General features: G+C 43.2%; 1 protein-coding gene across 11 annotated transcripts in view; it reads left to right on the top strand.

The window, feature by feature from the left end:
• The window catches only part of ablim3 (actin binding LIM protein family, member 3), a 45843-nt gene extending 31060 nt beyond the window's left edge, over window positions 1-14783 (top strand). For 5 of the 11 annotated variants that reach the window (XM_080306518.1, XM_026188990.2, XM_080306509.1 and 2 more), the window contains 19 exons: window positions 236-362; window positions 510-603; window positions 2943-3030; window positions 3146-3204; window positions 3363-3434; window positions 5540-5701; window positions 6654-6683; window positions 6808-6934; window positions 7511-7606; window positions 7935-7985; window positions 10747-10881; window positions 11056-11126; window positions 11384-11552; window positions 12666-12695; window positions 12966-13021; window positions 13222-13288; window positions 13394-13404; window positions 13493-13573; window positions 13652-14783. In XM_080306518.1, the coding sequence (XP_080162644.1) occupies window positions 236-362; window positions 510-603; window positions 2943-3030; window positions 3146-3204; window positions 3363-3434; window positions 5540-5701; window positions 6654-6683; window positions 6808-6934; window positions 7511-7606; window positions 7935-7985; window positions 10747-10881; window positions 11056-11126; window positions 11384-11552; window positions 12666-12695; window positions 12966-13021; window positions 13222-13288; window positions 13394-13404; window positions 13493-13573; window positions 13652-13765 (1640 nt within the window). In that variant the 3' untranslated portion in view covers window positions 13766-14783. The remainder of the gene's footprint in view (window positions 1-235; window positions 363-509; window positions 604-2942; window positions 3031-3145; window positions 3205-3362; window positions 3435-5539; window positions 5702-6653; window positions 6684-6807; window positions 6935-7510; window positions 7607-7934; window positions 7986-10746; window positions 10882-11055; window positions 11127-11383; window positions 11553-12665; window positions 12696-12965; window positions 13022-13221; window positions 13289-13393; window positions 13405-13492; window positions 13574-13651) is intronic. The other 6 variants (XM_080306501.1, XM_080306503.1, XM_080306526.1 and 3 more) reach the window with 6 other exon arrangements.
• The last annotated feature ends 875 nt before the right edge of the window (window positions 14784-15658 follow it).

Genomic DNA, 15658 nt, shown 5'->3' with positions numbered 1-15658 from the left:
CCCTGGACCTCTTAGGGGAGTGTAAAAAGCACAGTAGGTTTTATTTAAGGTGGTGGCAGTGATGAAAACTGCACTTAGTAGCTCAGAAAGTGCTTAAAGATGTACACTTAGTCCTTGGGCTCATTTTGCCTTTCTCTGTCTCTTACAATTTCTACCACTCCACAACATTTTAACATCTTATCTCTCTGCGTCCCTCTTTCTTTCCCTCCCTTTCCCTTTTCTTTTTTTTCTCCAGACTGCGCTGGATGTGGAGCCGAGATCAAGCAGGGTCAGTCTCTCCTGGCACTTGACAAACAGTGGCACGTCAGCTGCTTCAGATGTCGGACGTGCAATATGGTCCTCACTGGAGAGTACATCAGCAAGTGAGTGTGTAAAGGGAAGGAAAACAGAGAGAAACAAAATGCCCAACAACTGCTCTGTCCTTCTTTATCTGCCGTTTCCCCAAGACAAGGCAAATTGTGTCGTTGACACTCTACAAGCAAGTTTCTTTTATATGTTCTATGTTGCAGGGATGGAGTGCCATACTGTGAGGCAGATTACCACGCCCAGTATGGGGTGAAATGTGAGACCTGCAGCAGATACATCAGTGGAAGGGTTTTGGAGGTGAGAACGGAACCAGATGTCAACATTAGATGATCCCACCGCAGCAGCAGCACAGAAATCCAAATTGGAGTGAACCGCGGAGCGTAATCAGCGTTATCGTAATTGAACGGCCACGTTGCACGTCCTCTGCGGAGTTTAAGCCCGGCTGCGCTTCAGGGAGTGACCGACTTAAGATTGAGGGGGTGATAAAACATTTTGTGAAGCTTTACTAAACCGAAACCAATTGAGCTGCACCACGTCGAGCGCGCCCGACAGAACATCCGAGCAGATTGACTGTTTCTACTTGAGGTCAAAGAGAACACAAACCACCCTCCACTCTGAGGAGGTTAAAAAAAAAACTAGACTGAGGCACAACTTTGTGAAAAGAAGGGAGACAAAAAGGGAGTTAAAAAAAAAGATCAGAGGCTAAAAAGTGAAGGGTGATGTCAGAGGGAGACACAGAAAGCGGGATTAAAAATGCACAGAGTGAAGCAGTTTTTTAAGAGATTGCAGAAGGAGTCAGCAGCAAAGGATCTACAGCAAAGAGTTAGGAGTTGGGCTTAAGAAAGAAGTGAAGGGAGAGTAATGAGGAGAGCAGGGCTGGAAATAATGAAAGTGATAAAGTGCAGATGCTAATTAAATGTTTTGGAAGAGTCTCTGGTGGGCGTCTTGCGTCTGAGGGGACTTGAGGAAAGGGAGCAGATGTAGTAAAACTTTGTCAGACGCACACACAAACACACACATGCACATACAGGGTCTTGTTGTCCCTTTGCTCCTTCGCCTGTCTGAATAGCTGGTGTAAAGTGCTTTGTTCCTGACTGTCAGCCTCTCTAGGCTATTTATAGACATGGGGACATGTCAGCCTTCATGCTGCAAGTCTCTCTCTCACTTTCTTTTCCCACTGCATCTGTGTCGTTTGTTCTCTGAACATGTGTATCTGCGCTCGCTTGCATTCGGTCTTCTGTCAGTTTCTGATCACATAATGATGCACTTCTTTAAGATGCAGCGTGCATCGAGACTGACTCAGGGGAAGTCTCATGCAGAGGTTTGTAGCCCTACATATGCAAAATGCAGTTCATTAAGGATAAGAAAAACTTAGGAGCTGATTATTGGCACATTGGCAGATACCAATAAGTCGCACAGACGTCTGTTTAAAAGTATTGTTTTCATTTATGCTGTCCGACGTCAAACACTCGGATTAATCTCTCTGCATCTGTGTCGATAATTAGACTTTTTTTTTCCCCACAGCGCAGCGCTTCCTTTTAACTTAACACAGCCAAAGGTTGTTAGTTTAATGAGTAGTTATATAGAAGATGGAGGAGGGGAGACATAAAGGGGGAAAGTGGAGGGTGGAGGATCATAAAACCGTCTTTCTTATGTTTCACTTAATGTCTCAGTTTGGCAATAAATTTAGCAGCCTGTTAGTGCCACCACAGAGGTTCCTCATTTGAGATGGTAACAGCATTTGTTTAACTGATACCGTTTGGCCACCGATAGTAAACGCTCCACTGCTTGGAAAACAGACAGAAGTGCTGCATCCTCCCCCTTTCGTAGTAACCTGAGCAGATAGGGAGCGCGGTTAAGATGTGTCTCGGAAACAGCTGAGCGTCTTGCTGCACAGTGGGAGTTCTTGGAGGGAGCTCGCTCATCAGGTGCAACCGATTTCTTGGAAATCCAGTAAAAACGTGCGATTTATGAACACCAGGAAGATTCAGTGCAGCTTGAAATGATATAAAGTACCTCACCGTGCACACAAACACACCCACTTTAACTTGCATGCCGTGGGAGTTCAGCTGACACAGTTCAGGTCTCCTCGTCTGCAGTGCCTCTATAAATAGAAATTCTCGAATGGTGCGTTTAGGGAAGGCAGAGGTGATGGGATGGGGCCACGCCTCGGCCATCAGCCCCGCAGGGTTGCATGTGAGAAACATCAGGAGTGTGATCACTTTTCTGTGTCCATTTCAGCTGCGCCGTGTGCTTGGATTTATCCCCTCGAGGCACCTTGCATGTTCAAGGGCATATTTCACACTCACATGTCCTTCACTTACATGATTCTGTATTGTACATACACATGCATACACATGCTTCCTCATGTGACTGACCTACGGGGATCTTTGCTCTAATTATGTCATAGGGAGAGAATGGGTGGTTTCTAGCATGCTGATGAAACAGCTTCAGGCAATCCACTGGTCTCCTAATACTTTCTCAGGCTACCGGTGGCCAAATAAAGCGCATAAAAAACATATGGAAACAGTGACCTGCTCTGCTAGGCGGGGTGCGATTTTTAGATTAGCCCTCAATCTGTGAAAATCCTTGTGGCGATGATTTACGTTCAGCCACGTCCTCTCCTCATCACACAGGCAGGAGGGAAACACTACCATCCAACCTGCGCTCGGTGCGCCCGCTGCAACATGATGTTCAAAGAGGGCGAGGAAATGTACCTGACAGGTCGAGTAGTCACACATATGCATGTTTTAGATTGTGCTCACCAATTTTAGAAAACGCACGGCATGCGGGGAACACCCAGCAACTGTGTGACTGCCCTCTTTCTCTTGCTCCTCAGGATGCGAGGTGTGGCACCCGTTATGCAAGCAAGCGGCGAGAGCAGAGAGGAGACTCAGGGTGAGTTGGACTTTCAATTCAGTCTTTGTGTTTACGGAGCACTAGTTGAAACAGTCCTAAGAGCATTTGACAGTGGTACAGAGAGAAGCCCACAGATATAGAGTGAAACTTCCTCACTATGTGAATTAACTCCCTCTTTGTCTGATTCTAACCCACAGCACAGACGCCTGTCCGAGGCCTCCATCTCTCCCCCGGGCTCCTCAATAGGCTCTCCTAGTAGAGTTATATGTGTAAGTAACCTGTGACTCTGCAGCTTTTAGTCACTTTTGGCTGCCACACTGCCACCGAGCCTACCCTTGAAGCACCTTTGCTACACTAGAATCACGAGCACTATGCTTAGGCTTGAACAGTCAAGCACAAAATAAGAGAGGCTGCTCGCTCCCTTGGCCTGTTCACTTTGTCTGTGTCCTTAACCTCTGTTGTCACTGCTGATGTGCCAGACATCCCATTAGATTTGAAATAAAACAACTGCGGTGCGACTGAACTCCTGTCGTTTAGTCTCAAGGGGTTGAACTGCATTGCTTCATTTATTGTTATACACATTCCCATGTTTTCAGGGGGCGGTTCAAAAGTTCAAATTCATATAAGCATTTTATAAACTGATTATTTTAATGCTTTAATGACAAAAAACTGTTTTGGCTGCAAGGACCGCCTGAAGTCTGGAACTTAAGAACTGCCAAAACAATGGGTTTGCTCCTTTTGCAAAGCTTTGTCGGTCCTTTACTGAATCTCTCTCTTCAGTTTTATTTCAAATCAAATGGCAAAATTGTGGAAACAATGTGTCACTGTCTTCAACCTGACTGGATATTTCATGCTCATTTTCAATATTCAATGACCAAAAAACACTCTACTCATTATACACTAAGTAAAAAAATTAAAGGAACACTTGTTAATTGCAGTGTAGCATCAAGTCAGTTAAACCTCTGTGATATTGATCTGCTCAGTTAAATATCAGAGGGGGTTGGTAATCAGTTTTAGCTGCTTTAGTGTTAATGAAATTAACAACTAGAGTGGCAACCCTCAAAACAGGCATGGTTTTACAGCTGGAGGACAATGATATTTTTTTCTGTCATCTGCTTTCTCACTGTTTTGCATTTGGTTATGGTCAGTGCCACTAGGGGTAGCATGAGGCGATTTCTGGACCCTACAGTGGTTGCATCTCAATATGTACCAGAAAGTTTGCTGTGTCTCCCAGCACAGTCTCAAGAGCATGGACGAGTTCCAGGACAGAGTTACTGTAGGAAAGCTGGACAGGGCCACAGAAGGTCCTTAACCCATCAGGAGGGCTGATATCTGCTGGTTTGTGCAAGGAGGAACAGGATGAGCACTTTCAAAGCTGCAAAATGACCTGCAGCATGGCACTGGCGTGAATGTCTGATCTAAAGACTGTCCAGGAGCTCAGTGATGCCCTGATGGTGCCTTCCAGATCTGCAAGGAGATCCTCCAGGCACCATCTGTCATGTTATTAGCAGCCTGCCCCAACATACAAACCATACAAACTACTAAGTGCCCCTTTGACTTACTGGAATATAATTTAATCAAAATGGACTAGCCTGTTGCATCATTTTTTAACTTTGATTCTCAGGGCGTCTTTGAATTCGGACCTCTGTAGATTGATAATTGTCATTTCCATTAAACGATGTGGCATCCTTTCGTTTCTAACACATTACAGAGTCCATGTTGGTTTAGATATCCAGCATGATCTCCCCCTCCAATCTAATGTGTTGTCAAAGTGTTCCTTTAAGTTTTTTGAGCAGTGTTTATGCTGAAAACCACATCAGAGTGTCAGCCAGGCCTTATTTTTTGTTTAGTGCTTAGCAGTTGCACTTGTAAGTCCTGCCTTTTTGGCTGTCTGAATTGTTGCTGTATATCACTGCAGTATTAGCATGTCAGGGGTTATCTGCATGCAAGCAGGAGTCACTGCTCCTTGCTCAGCCCTGCCCTGCCCTGCTCTCTTCTCATAATCAATGACCTTTCTGTTTAAGGTGATGGATGAGGGGGAAATGCAGTGTAAGCACGCTTGTCATCCATACTGTCTCCACGCTTCCTCCCTCTCTTTCTCTCTCCTGCTGTCTGTGCTTCCTCTGCTTTCTCTCTGACATATGCTGATATCCTGAAGGTCAACAGCTTATAGTGCTGTCAGCTCCTGCAGCGTGTTCGTTTGTACCTGTGTGTTCCTCATCAAGTTTTCTCTGCCCCCCCTCTACGGCTCTCACTGTTTCACGATCTGCTTGCTATCACTGGTGAAGTTCTCATTCATTGTCCATGTGGTTGATGTCGGGTCTTGTTGCTGTAGCGCTGTCTTTTGGTGGGTGTATGTGTGTCCTCTCTCCAGGCCAGAGTGGAGAATGAGATCCTAGATTATAAGGACCTAGCTGCCCTGCCAAAGGTCAAAGCCATATATGAGGTCCAACAGCCAGACCTCATATCCTCCTCATACCAGCCGTACCACAGATACATCTCTGATGACAGACTAGACACTTACAGCTATGGGGAGGTACTGCAGCCACACACTCCAGGTCAAACACAGCGTTGCACTCGTCACTCGTCTGTTTTCAGGAAGATCAAAAGTCGGTGTCGTGCAGTTTGATTGGGCATATTTTGTTAGTTTTCGATTTTTTTTTCTGTTTTTGAAAAATAATCCCAGAAATTATTGATATTTGTTTGGTATTTGACTGATGTGATGTTTACAGAAGTACTTTTAAAGGTGAAAAACAATCAAACTTTCTTTTGTGGATGAGTGAACTGTTTAAAACATTTGACCTTTTTTTACATAGCAGCCAGTTATTTGTAGTGCAAATGTGCAATTAAATGTAAACATACTTACAGGAAATTATGTTTTCATGATTAAAATTTTGATTATATTTCATGCCACTCTCACATCTGTCTTCTCAAGAAGAAAGAGCTTGCAGGTGATCGGTTTGGGTTTTAAACAGCAAACCTTGCAAGCTTCAACCAAGAAATAATGCATGCTAACCCTCATTTGGATTTTGCAGTCTAAAAAGAAGATAAATAGCCACTTTCCCAGACAATGGATTAAACCTGGTCTTTGAAAAAACAGAAAAGAAAAATTAAACTGAAAGTAGTCTAGACTCCGTGTCTGGGAAACTGAGCAATAAAGTTTTAATCAGTCAGCTTTTGAAATCTATGAAAGAGGTATGGAAGAGGATTACAGCCACAGATTCAGTTCAGCATCTTGAGAAAAAAATCACAATTTACAATTTTTTTTCCATCCTGACATTTTTCTCAGAATTATTTACTTTAGTCCTACAATCTCATTTTTGTTTCCTACATTTGTATTCTGAAAACAAAGTCATGAAGCCCTATTTTCTTTTTTCTTACTTTCTTTTCTTTAGCCCCTCTTCTTCAGAGTGGTTATCTAAGAAACTGAATGAGTTGATTTCATTAAAATTTGAAACTTTAATTGTCTTTTCCTGTCTCCCCTGCAGTCACTTGGGACTCTCTCTCCCTATTCTCAGGTAAACACTCTGAACGTAGCAGTGAATGTAGTACAAGTTCACCCAAGTGAGCTGTTGTCATTTCGGTGAGCTGTGTGTCTGTTTGCTCGTCTTTCACCTGACTTGCATTGTTTGTCCCTTTTAGGACTATAACAGCCTAGATATAAAGCAAAGGCGGTGCTCCAGTCCCGGCTACATCGACTCACCAACTTATAGTCGCCAAGGCATGTCACCCATCATGCCTCGCTCTCCACAGCACTATGGCTACCCTGGTAAGATGTCTATTTTAGAAAGTTTGGAAACCAGCTGCTGGAAACTTCATTAAGTCACATAACAACTAAGTAATAATCTTTTAATTAGAAGCTCCTGTAGAAGTTGTAGCCACATAGTTAGCATAAAGACAATGAATAAACTCAAATGTGTCGTCCAACTAGTTGCACAAAAGCAAAATGTCAAACTATTCCTTTTACTAGAGATCAAAGTGTTTGTCATTTCCATCTGTCATTACCAGTTAAGACAAATAGCCCCTAATATATTTGTACTGGTGACAAATATCTGCCACAGTAGCTGCTTGACTGTCACCTTTGCTGCAGTTGCTCCTTGGCTATCATTTCATTTAACTCTTACACATGTGCATTGAGGCTGTAATTACTAATTACAGTTCTAAACAGCCCTCTATGCTGCTGATAAGTCAATAACCTTTGTTGTTACACAAGTAGAAAGGTTACTGAGTGTCACCTTGTAATTTTAAACACACTTTTGAGTTGTTTGGCTTTCATCTGCATGTGCTGATGCCTTCCTTCATGCTCGTGTTTCCTTCGCTGTGATTGGGCCATGGCTGGCTGCAGGCTCTGAGAGTGGCAGGAGTTCACCTTATTATAGCCAAGACGGGCGACCAAGCACACCCACCACAAACCAGCCCCCTAAACATTTTCATGTACCAGGTAGGACTCCTCATCTCCTCACATTCACACTACTCTCAGATTTATTTATTTCTTTTTTCACTTCACAGAGAAGATTTCATCAGCCATTATTCACTGAAGGAAGTCCTTTAAAAAAGGTCATATTAAGTTCCTCAGGAGTGAGCGTGTGTGAAAATGTGAAAGTTGTATATTTATACAACACATAATCAATCTGACATATTCTTCCCCTCATACTGCATATTTACTTTTCTTTACAATCATCCCTCCTACCTCGCCTGGCAGTAGTTCGCATCCTCTCCTCCTTTACTCCTCCATGTTTCACGTCTTCATCTCCTCTTTCTCTCCTCAGCCACAGGGGATCCCAACATCTACAGGAAGCCTCCCATCTATAAGAGAACGGGTACAGTGCAGTTAGTCCTGCCTTAGCCTGCCTGTCCTTCTGTCAGTTTTAGTCATGCTTTGTTTAACCCGATGTAGATGTGTTTACCGGCCTCTCGCCATTCAGCTTCGAGTAGTGTCGATGTTCCAGCTGTTCAGTGAAACCGAAGCCTGCACAAACAAAAACAGCAACGATTAGAAGTGCTAGAAAAAGCACAAAAGGGATAGAGTTTTGACTTGCGCGGCTCGTTCCAAAGTTGAGGAAGGGGATCAGTCAGACTTCTCGCATTAGCGGCGCTGAGTGAATATAAAAGAGCGATGTTTTAGTGTGCATGCCACAAGCATATGAATATGCCTGCTACCGCGCGCAGCTCCCGACAGGTTCTTGTTGGCAAATAGTGCTGGAACGGGCCATGAATGAAGTGAAGGTTGCTCAGGCGTGAGAAGCGTTGAGTACAGAGGGCTCTGAGGACAACACAGTTCACCAGAATAGAACAGAACAATGGAACAAAGCGCACTGGAAAAACTGTTTTGTAACAGAATTTTAGATTTGCTGTGGAGTCTTCTTTTATTTGTCGGCCTTGCCTTTTCTTTTTTTTCTTTTTAATGTGGGCTTAAACCATTTGTTACAAGTGTTCCAGCTCTAGAAAACAAATAGACTTGTTGTTTAAAGTCTTTATTACGTTCAGATAGCATGATGGTGTGGTTAACACGAGATGCTGTTTTTTGGGGGATTTTTTTTTCACAAGGCCCAGCAATTAAATGCGCTTGAACTTTCTGGGTAGTGTGCATCAGTAACAGAGTCTCTTTCATTAAACTGCATTTTAAAGGCCTTTTCAGCTGAGAGTCATAAGACCTCTTGATTGAGGACAGTCTTATCTCTGTTGTTGTCCCGCATGCTTTTCCGTGCTGTGCGTGTATGTGTGTGTGTGGGGGTTAGTTAGTGAGCAGCGTGTCGACTCCCATCACCCGTCAGTGTCTCTGTTCTAAAAATTAGTACATCACTGGTCACGATGCTGCCTCGCGCAGTCCTTTACACATGATTAAGAAAGTAGCATGTACTGTAATTGGCAGCCTTTGTTAGCTCGCCTTGTTTGAATAATGACATTTAACTCATACATCAGTGATATTGATCCCTGTGCTTCATGTCTTCCTGAATAGCCATTGATTAACATGTTCTCTTGTGTCAGCGCCAAACACACCCCATGTAAACCCAAGGCCACAGCAGATACATGTACTTTAGATTTGCTTTGTTCGCCAAATGCCAGTTATGTACTAATCAGTTAGCACCCAGTCATATACATGTATGCCTTCCGTGTGGGTAGCAAAGCACTCGCATTGGATGCTCCAATAATGTTGCCCTTTATCTTTGCACCTCTTTTTTTCTTTTATTGCATCCAATCACTTTTACTCACTTCCCTCCACCTTCTGCTCCACTTTACCCGGTGACCTTGCCTCTGTAAGTATCTCCCTCCTTTCACTGTTTCAGTTACCGTCAGTGAATAGATACAGAATTTCATTTGTCTTCATGCGTGTGTGTCACTGTATTTCGCATTCAGTGTTGTGCAGCCATACTTCCTCTGACAGAAGTATCAAGAGCGTTCAATATTGCTCTGAATATGTGTTGGTGTCGTGCATCGTGTACATGGGAATTCAATGGGCCATGGATTGGATCTGGCATGGCTAATGGCTAACAGAGTGAAGAGCGATCTATGCGACATTACATCGCATGTCACTCCCATTGACTTCCGTTGACTATGCTTTAGTGCAGAGTGGCATCAATATCGCCGCCTCACACCATTCGTGAAATGAATGTGAGCCTCAGGCTGAGCCGTAACAGAACTCCCTTTTTAATGCCGGCTATTTTCCCGCCGTTGGCCGGAATATTGATCTTCTCTGACAAGAGCGTTGGATATCATAAGTGTGAAGCTGTGGAGTGAATGCGCTTCATCGCTGTACGTCTTTGTGACGCTCATTAAGATGTTTTTGTTAGTGCGCTGCTGGTGCGTGCCGTCTTAAAGCAATAGTTTGACATGTTGGGAAATTTCCTTTCACACTGAGAGCAAGATGAGAAGATCAATACCAATCTTGTTAAGTATCTGTCTGTTCAATATGAAGCCAGGAAACATCTTCGCTTAGCTTGACAGAAAGAGTAGACGCAGGGTGAAGCAGCTAGCCTGGGTCTGTAAAACGCAAGGCCCTAAAGCTCATTAACAATCTAGTTTGGGTAATTCATTCAGAAACCAAGCACCATATCTTTCCTGTAGTTTATAGACACCAGGAGTACGCTGCTGCAAGCCAAGAAATAATCCACATTTATTTTAATTTCTCCACTCTGGTATTGCAAGATCCTGTTTATATCTGGTTTCTACTAAAACCAGAGGATTGTCATCATAGTGAAGTTTCCAGCCTTTGTGCTAAGCTGCGATGACCCTCTAATAACATAGGTGGGCAATTAATTTTCCCAATGGGCCACATGAGAAACCGGGACTGTTTTTTGAGGGTCGCACCAATAAGCTGAACTCAGTTCTCCTCATTATTAATTTTCTCTTTATAAGCTTGTTGATGTATTTCTTCACAGCAGTCCCGACTTCTCATGTGGCCCTTTAGGAAAATTAATTTCCCACCCCTGCTCTAGTGACTCCAGAATCATATTGAACTAACAGATATAAGAATGGTTTATAATTTCCCATCTAGCTCCCGACCATAAACTGAACAGGCAAACTATTCCTCTAACAGGCCAGTTCTTTTGGTTCTGCCTCTTTCTCTCTTAATTCAAACAGACAATCACGTGGATGCAGCCACCAAAAGCAGGACCAGTGAGGACATCCTCAGATCCTCCAGACTGTCTACCTACTCTCCAGAGCCATACAGCCAGTCAGAGTCTGACTACTACCCCTACAGCAGCTCCCCCAGGGGTACGAAACACTGCTGTTTCACTTATTCAGAGTGTACCGATGGCACACATGGGAGAGCGGTTCATTTTGTAGCCATATTGTCATGTTTATCCATTTACTCGCACTGTTGCTGTGCTCCCCGCGAAAGTGCAAAATTCATAAAGGGAATCTCTTTCATCTCTTTTCCTCTCCCAGCCTATCGGGCGCCGAGAAGACGCTTCTCCACGGGAGGAGATGAAGAGACTTGGAGTCACGGTCTTCAAAGAGTAAGAGCTTCATAATTTTCTCTCTTTTCTTCAACGTCACACTGAAGTAAGTCCCCACCTCAAAAAAAAAAGAAAAGAAAAGAAAGAAAATCACCCATAAATAAATAAATGCACTTTTTTTAATCGCACGGCGCCTGTGCCGTCCTCCTTATTTGCTTCTCTTGCTCTCTTTCTCTGTCTTTCGTTTAATTCTACAACGCGTCCTTCATTGTTTCCTCTCCACCTTCTGCTTCTCTCCTCGCCCTCTTTCCTCGCAGATTGGGAGTGGCATCGGGAGGATGATTCTAAAGGAGGAGATGAAAGCCAGATCTGGTTCCTATGACAACGACCCCTGGGGCAGCGCGAGGAATTCTCGTAGCGGGAGCAAGGAAACACTGAACACAACAAGCTATGGCACCACGGCGTACAACAACACCATCAATGGCTGTAAGGATCCACCTATCCCACCCACCCCCACACCCCCAGTACATCCACCTCTTTTGTCTGCTGGTTTCTTCTGTTTCAGCAGGTTTATGACTGTCTTTCTGTACAGCCCTATATGTTGCCACAAAGGTTTTTTTATGAGCCTCAGTATGTCGCCGGCGTTGTGAGGGCGAGGGCGATGAGGTTTGCGGATGCAGGTCACAGAGGGTCACGGCCGCTGCTGGAGGCTGGGTGGTGTATTGAGATGGAACGATGATGAGTGTGCTTAACAGCTGTGGTAGGCCAGCGGCAGGGGCAGATGTGGCCTGTCAGTGTTGGAGGGATATCTGATCACACTGATTAAGAAAATTTCAAGCTAACTGAAACAGAGTGCTCAACCAGGTGTGCTGAAATTCCAGATGTCACAAAGTCACATGCCGACTTGTTTCTCTTTGTAATAGTCGCACTTCGCTGCTCATACAGTGTATAAGCTACTGGTTATTTTATCCTCTGACATTCAGCCTCACCTCATCTCTATCAGACAGGTTTTTTCCTGCTCCCTTTGCTTTCTCTCTCCAAAATTGTTCCATATGGGTGGATCTACCCTTCCATCTACCCCTGCATCTATGTGATTCTCTCACTCTCACAGCTGGTGTCCCATATCCTGTTTTATTTATGAGCGGTAAGATCTCTCATTAAAGCCGCTTCTCAAATGGGAGTGAGCGGGGCTGAATGGGACTCGGCTCGCTGGTGGTGTTTGAAAGGCAACAAAGGCTTGTAACTGTGCAAGCTTGGGTGTTGCAGTTAGATGTTGAAGCATGTAGTGTGTTTTTTGCACACTTGTGCATCTTATTTTTCTCGTTTTTTAAAAGATGCTTGCATGTTCCCTGGCCTTATTGCCCCTTTGATGTTTTGTGTTCCTCGCAGGGCTTGATGAATGTGGAACTTGCCCCCCTTTTTTCTTTAATTCCTCTTTTTGTCAAGCCTATAAAAGACAGATTGATGTCAAAGCTCTACACTTATTTTCCCTGATGAGGTTTTTCATGAATTTAGATTAGGCTCATGTGCTGCAGCATTTATTGTTTTATTATTGTTGTTTTTTGTAACAGGTAATCGTATCATCTGTTTATTTTACAGCTCCTCGGTCACAGTACAGCACCGATAGCGGTAAGTTCATCTGCAGAGCGTTTCAATATGTGGCTCTGATTTATTTAAATAGCTGTTTTTTTTAAGGCATCAGTTTATTATTGATCTTTTCCTGCTAGTTTTAATACTTCTTCGACCAGCATCATTTGCACACATCTGGAGATATTTTTTGTTTTAGGTTAGGCATGAGCGCCATCTTATGGCGCCAGAATGCATGAAAACAACTGAACATTTAAGCAGCTCATGGCTAGACTGATATCATGCTGATGTGTTTTCTTTTTTCTGCTTCAGATTTTGTTTGTAAGTCAGCTTCACTACCGGGATATGGCCGCAACGGCATCCAGCGGGTGAGATCACACTGAACCTGGCAAAGCATGAATAGCTGTGACATATTCTATCATACATATTATTTGGCTTAATTCAAATAACTCTTTTGGCCCCTTACACTTTTCATTACTACCTTCGACCAGCTTTCAAGCTGTTTTATTAGTTAATTCCCCGAAGCTCGCTGCTCTTGTTAATCTCACTGTCCTACTCTGTTCCTCAGCCTCAGAGTGCAGATTGCTACCAGTACCAATATGACAGTGGCAGCGAGGTCAACTGGGGAAGCAGAGGTAATTTAATATGACCTAAAAACACCTTATTAGAGCCAAGCAATTAATCTAACATGCTTTTTTTCAATTGCACTGATTTCATTTTCTCTCTCTCTTTTCTCCCAGCAGAACACAAAGTAAGGCTTTTTTAAAATAATGAAATTCCACTCCTTTTGTACCCGGGTATCTGAAATGTGTGCGTGTGTCCTTTCCTTTATCCTGCAGATTTACCCCTATGAGTCGCTCATCGTCACCACCAGAGGGCGCAACAGGCTGCCCAAAGATGTAGACAGAGCCAGACTGGAAGTAAGTTAACGGCCAAAGAAATCCCAAAACCATGACTAGAATTTGAGACTTAATTTCTGCTATGATGTGTTTTTCCAGCGCCACCTGTCCCCAGAGGAGTTTGTCCAAGTGTTCGGTATGACCGTGGAAGAGTTTGACCGGCTGGCTCTGTGGAAGAGAAATGAACTGAAAAAACAGGCGCGACTGTTTTAATAACATTCAGACGTGTGTTGAATACTGCCATAGAGTCGGAGACGGACTAACTGTAGGAGGGGACGGATAGAAACGAAGACTCCTACACAGTTACACTGCCATGCCCGAGAAACCTGTTCTACATCCCCTCACGTGATAAACCAAATTCTGGTCCCACCAGATGGACTCCTGGGATACCGAGAGACATTATGCACGCTGGACTGATAAACTTGTGTGCAACTTGTGTGGGGTGCAAGCAATAGAGACTGTCATACAGTAGTGTTTTGCTTTTGTTAAGCCTAAAGGATGAAGGATGGCGTGACCGTTAGTGACCAGAGCTGCAGTAGTAAAACATAATGAGGAGAATTTTGGCTTTGCCTTATTTGTTACGCTCTCTTAGGTATGACTGTGCAGCACCAGCAATCTGAATGAGTAGAATGTAGGTATAGCATATCATTTATGACACTTTATCAGTGAGAATGACTAGATGAAAAAGAGTGTGAGCCTGCGAGCATCGCTTTGCTTTTTTTTCTCTTTTTTTTTTTGGCTTAGGGATGCATTTTGTTTACCTGTGCCCCTGTTTTCTTGCTCTCTCACAGAAACTAAGAGACCTGTAGTTTACAACAATTGATTTAGATATGAAAACCAAACTGAGAACGCAAATGTACAATTTATCAGATCACTCTGGTTAAACTTGTCAAAGATCACCAATAGATTCATCTCACTGTGCAGCTGTGCGATAACCTAAAAGAATGTGCAATCACGGCGGTTCTGTCCTTCTGCTTTTCTACCCGTTGCAATAGAACAATGACTAAATGTTTTAGGATGAGAGTTGTAGTCATCCATTTGCATTTGCTTTTTATTTATATACTTTTAGAATGGTAATCTAATAATTTTGTAGCTCCAGAGATTATATCACTCACAGATAAAACACTCTGCAAAGGATTTAACGTGCCGACAAAGATCCAGGGTTGTTGAAGACTTTGAATACTGTTATTTTTGATTTTTGTCACTAAAATTAAACTTCAAATCAAAACCAGCCTCCTCTTTTTTATTACTTTACTAGCTACACTTTTAATAGACTGTGGAATATTTGTTTTAGGCAACTGCCCTTATTTGCTTTCCAGGTGCTTGTGTAAGTATGAAGACTGATACCACCAGAGCCTGTTCACTTCCTGTTAATGCCAGCTGGGGTGCTCAATAGTACTCACTGCATAGAGTACCAACAGTGTCGAGCCATCCCTCATTTCTTCATGTTTTATTTCAAAAGACTCTCTGGTAATTTGGTCTTGAGCAATAGTTATCCAGCCTTTTGAAGGGTGTTTTAACTGTTTTTTGTTTCCTTTTTTTCACTCATTTTCAGTCATGCCACAACAGCAGTCACTTCAAGATGCTTTACATTGTAAGGTAAAGACACCAGAATAATACAGCCTCTACAGCTGTCTATATAATACGGTAGAGGCTCTGTCATGGTTTCGGGCTCCCTTTCAGCCAGTGGTGTTGGGGATTTTGTTAAAACTGATTGAATCATGAAAGAAAGAAAAAAAAGTACTGTCAGATTTGTATTCTTCAGCATGAAGATCCGAAACACTGCCAAAGCAGTAAAAGCACATCTTTAAAGAAAAACACACAATGGAACACTATGAGTCACCAGACCTCAACATTATTGAAGCAGTGTGGGATCATCTTGACAGAGAACAAAACAAATGCAACCAACATCCAAAGAAGAGCTTCGAAAGTCCTTCAAGAAGCCTGGAGAACAGTTCCTGAAGACTACCTAAATAAATCACAAGAAAGCTTGGCTATGGCTGTGTTGAAGAATCAAGGAGGTCATACCAAATATTGACTTTCAAGCTTGTTGGAATTACACAAACTCTGCTCTTGCCTTATATACTGTAGTTCTACATATGCTTG

The sequence above is a fragment of the Astatotilapia calliptera genome, chromosome 2 (genome assembly GCF_964374335.1).
Source record: "Astatotilapia calliptera chromosome 2, fAstCal68.1, whole genome shotgun sequence".
Taxonomy (NCBI): Eukaryota; Metazoa; Chordata; class Actinopteri; order Cichliformes; family Cichlidae; genus Astatotilapia; species Astatotilapia calliptera.
The sequence above is the reverse complement of the archived record's forward strand: the minus strand, read 5'-3'. Positions and strand labels throughout refer to the sequence as shown.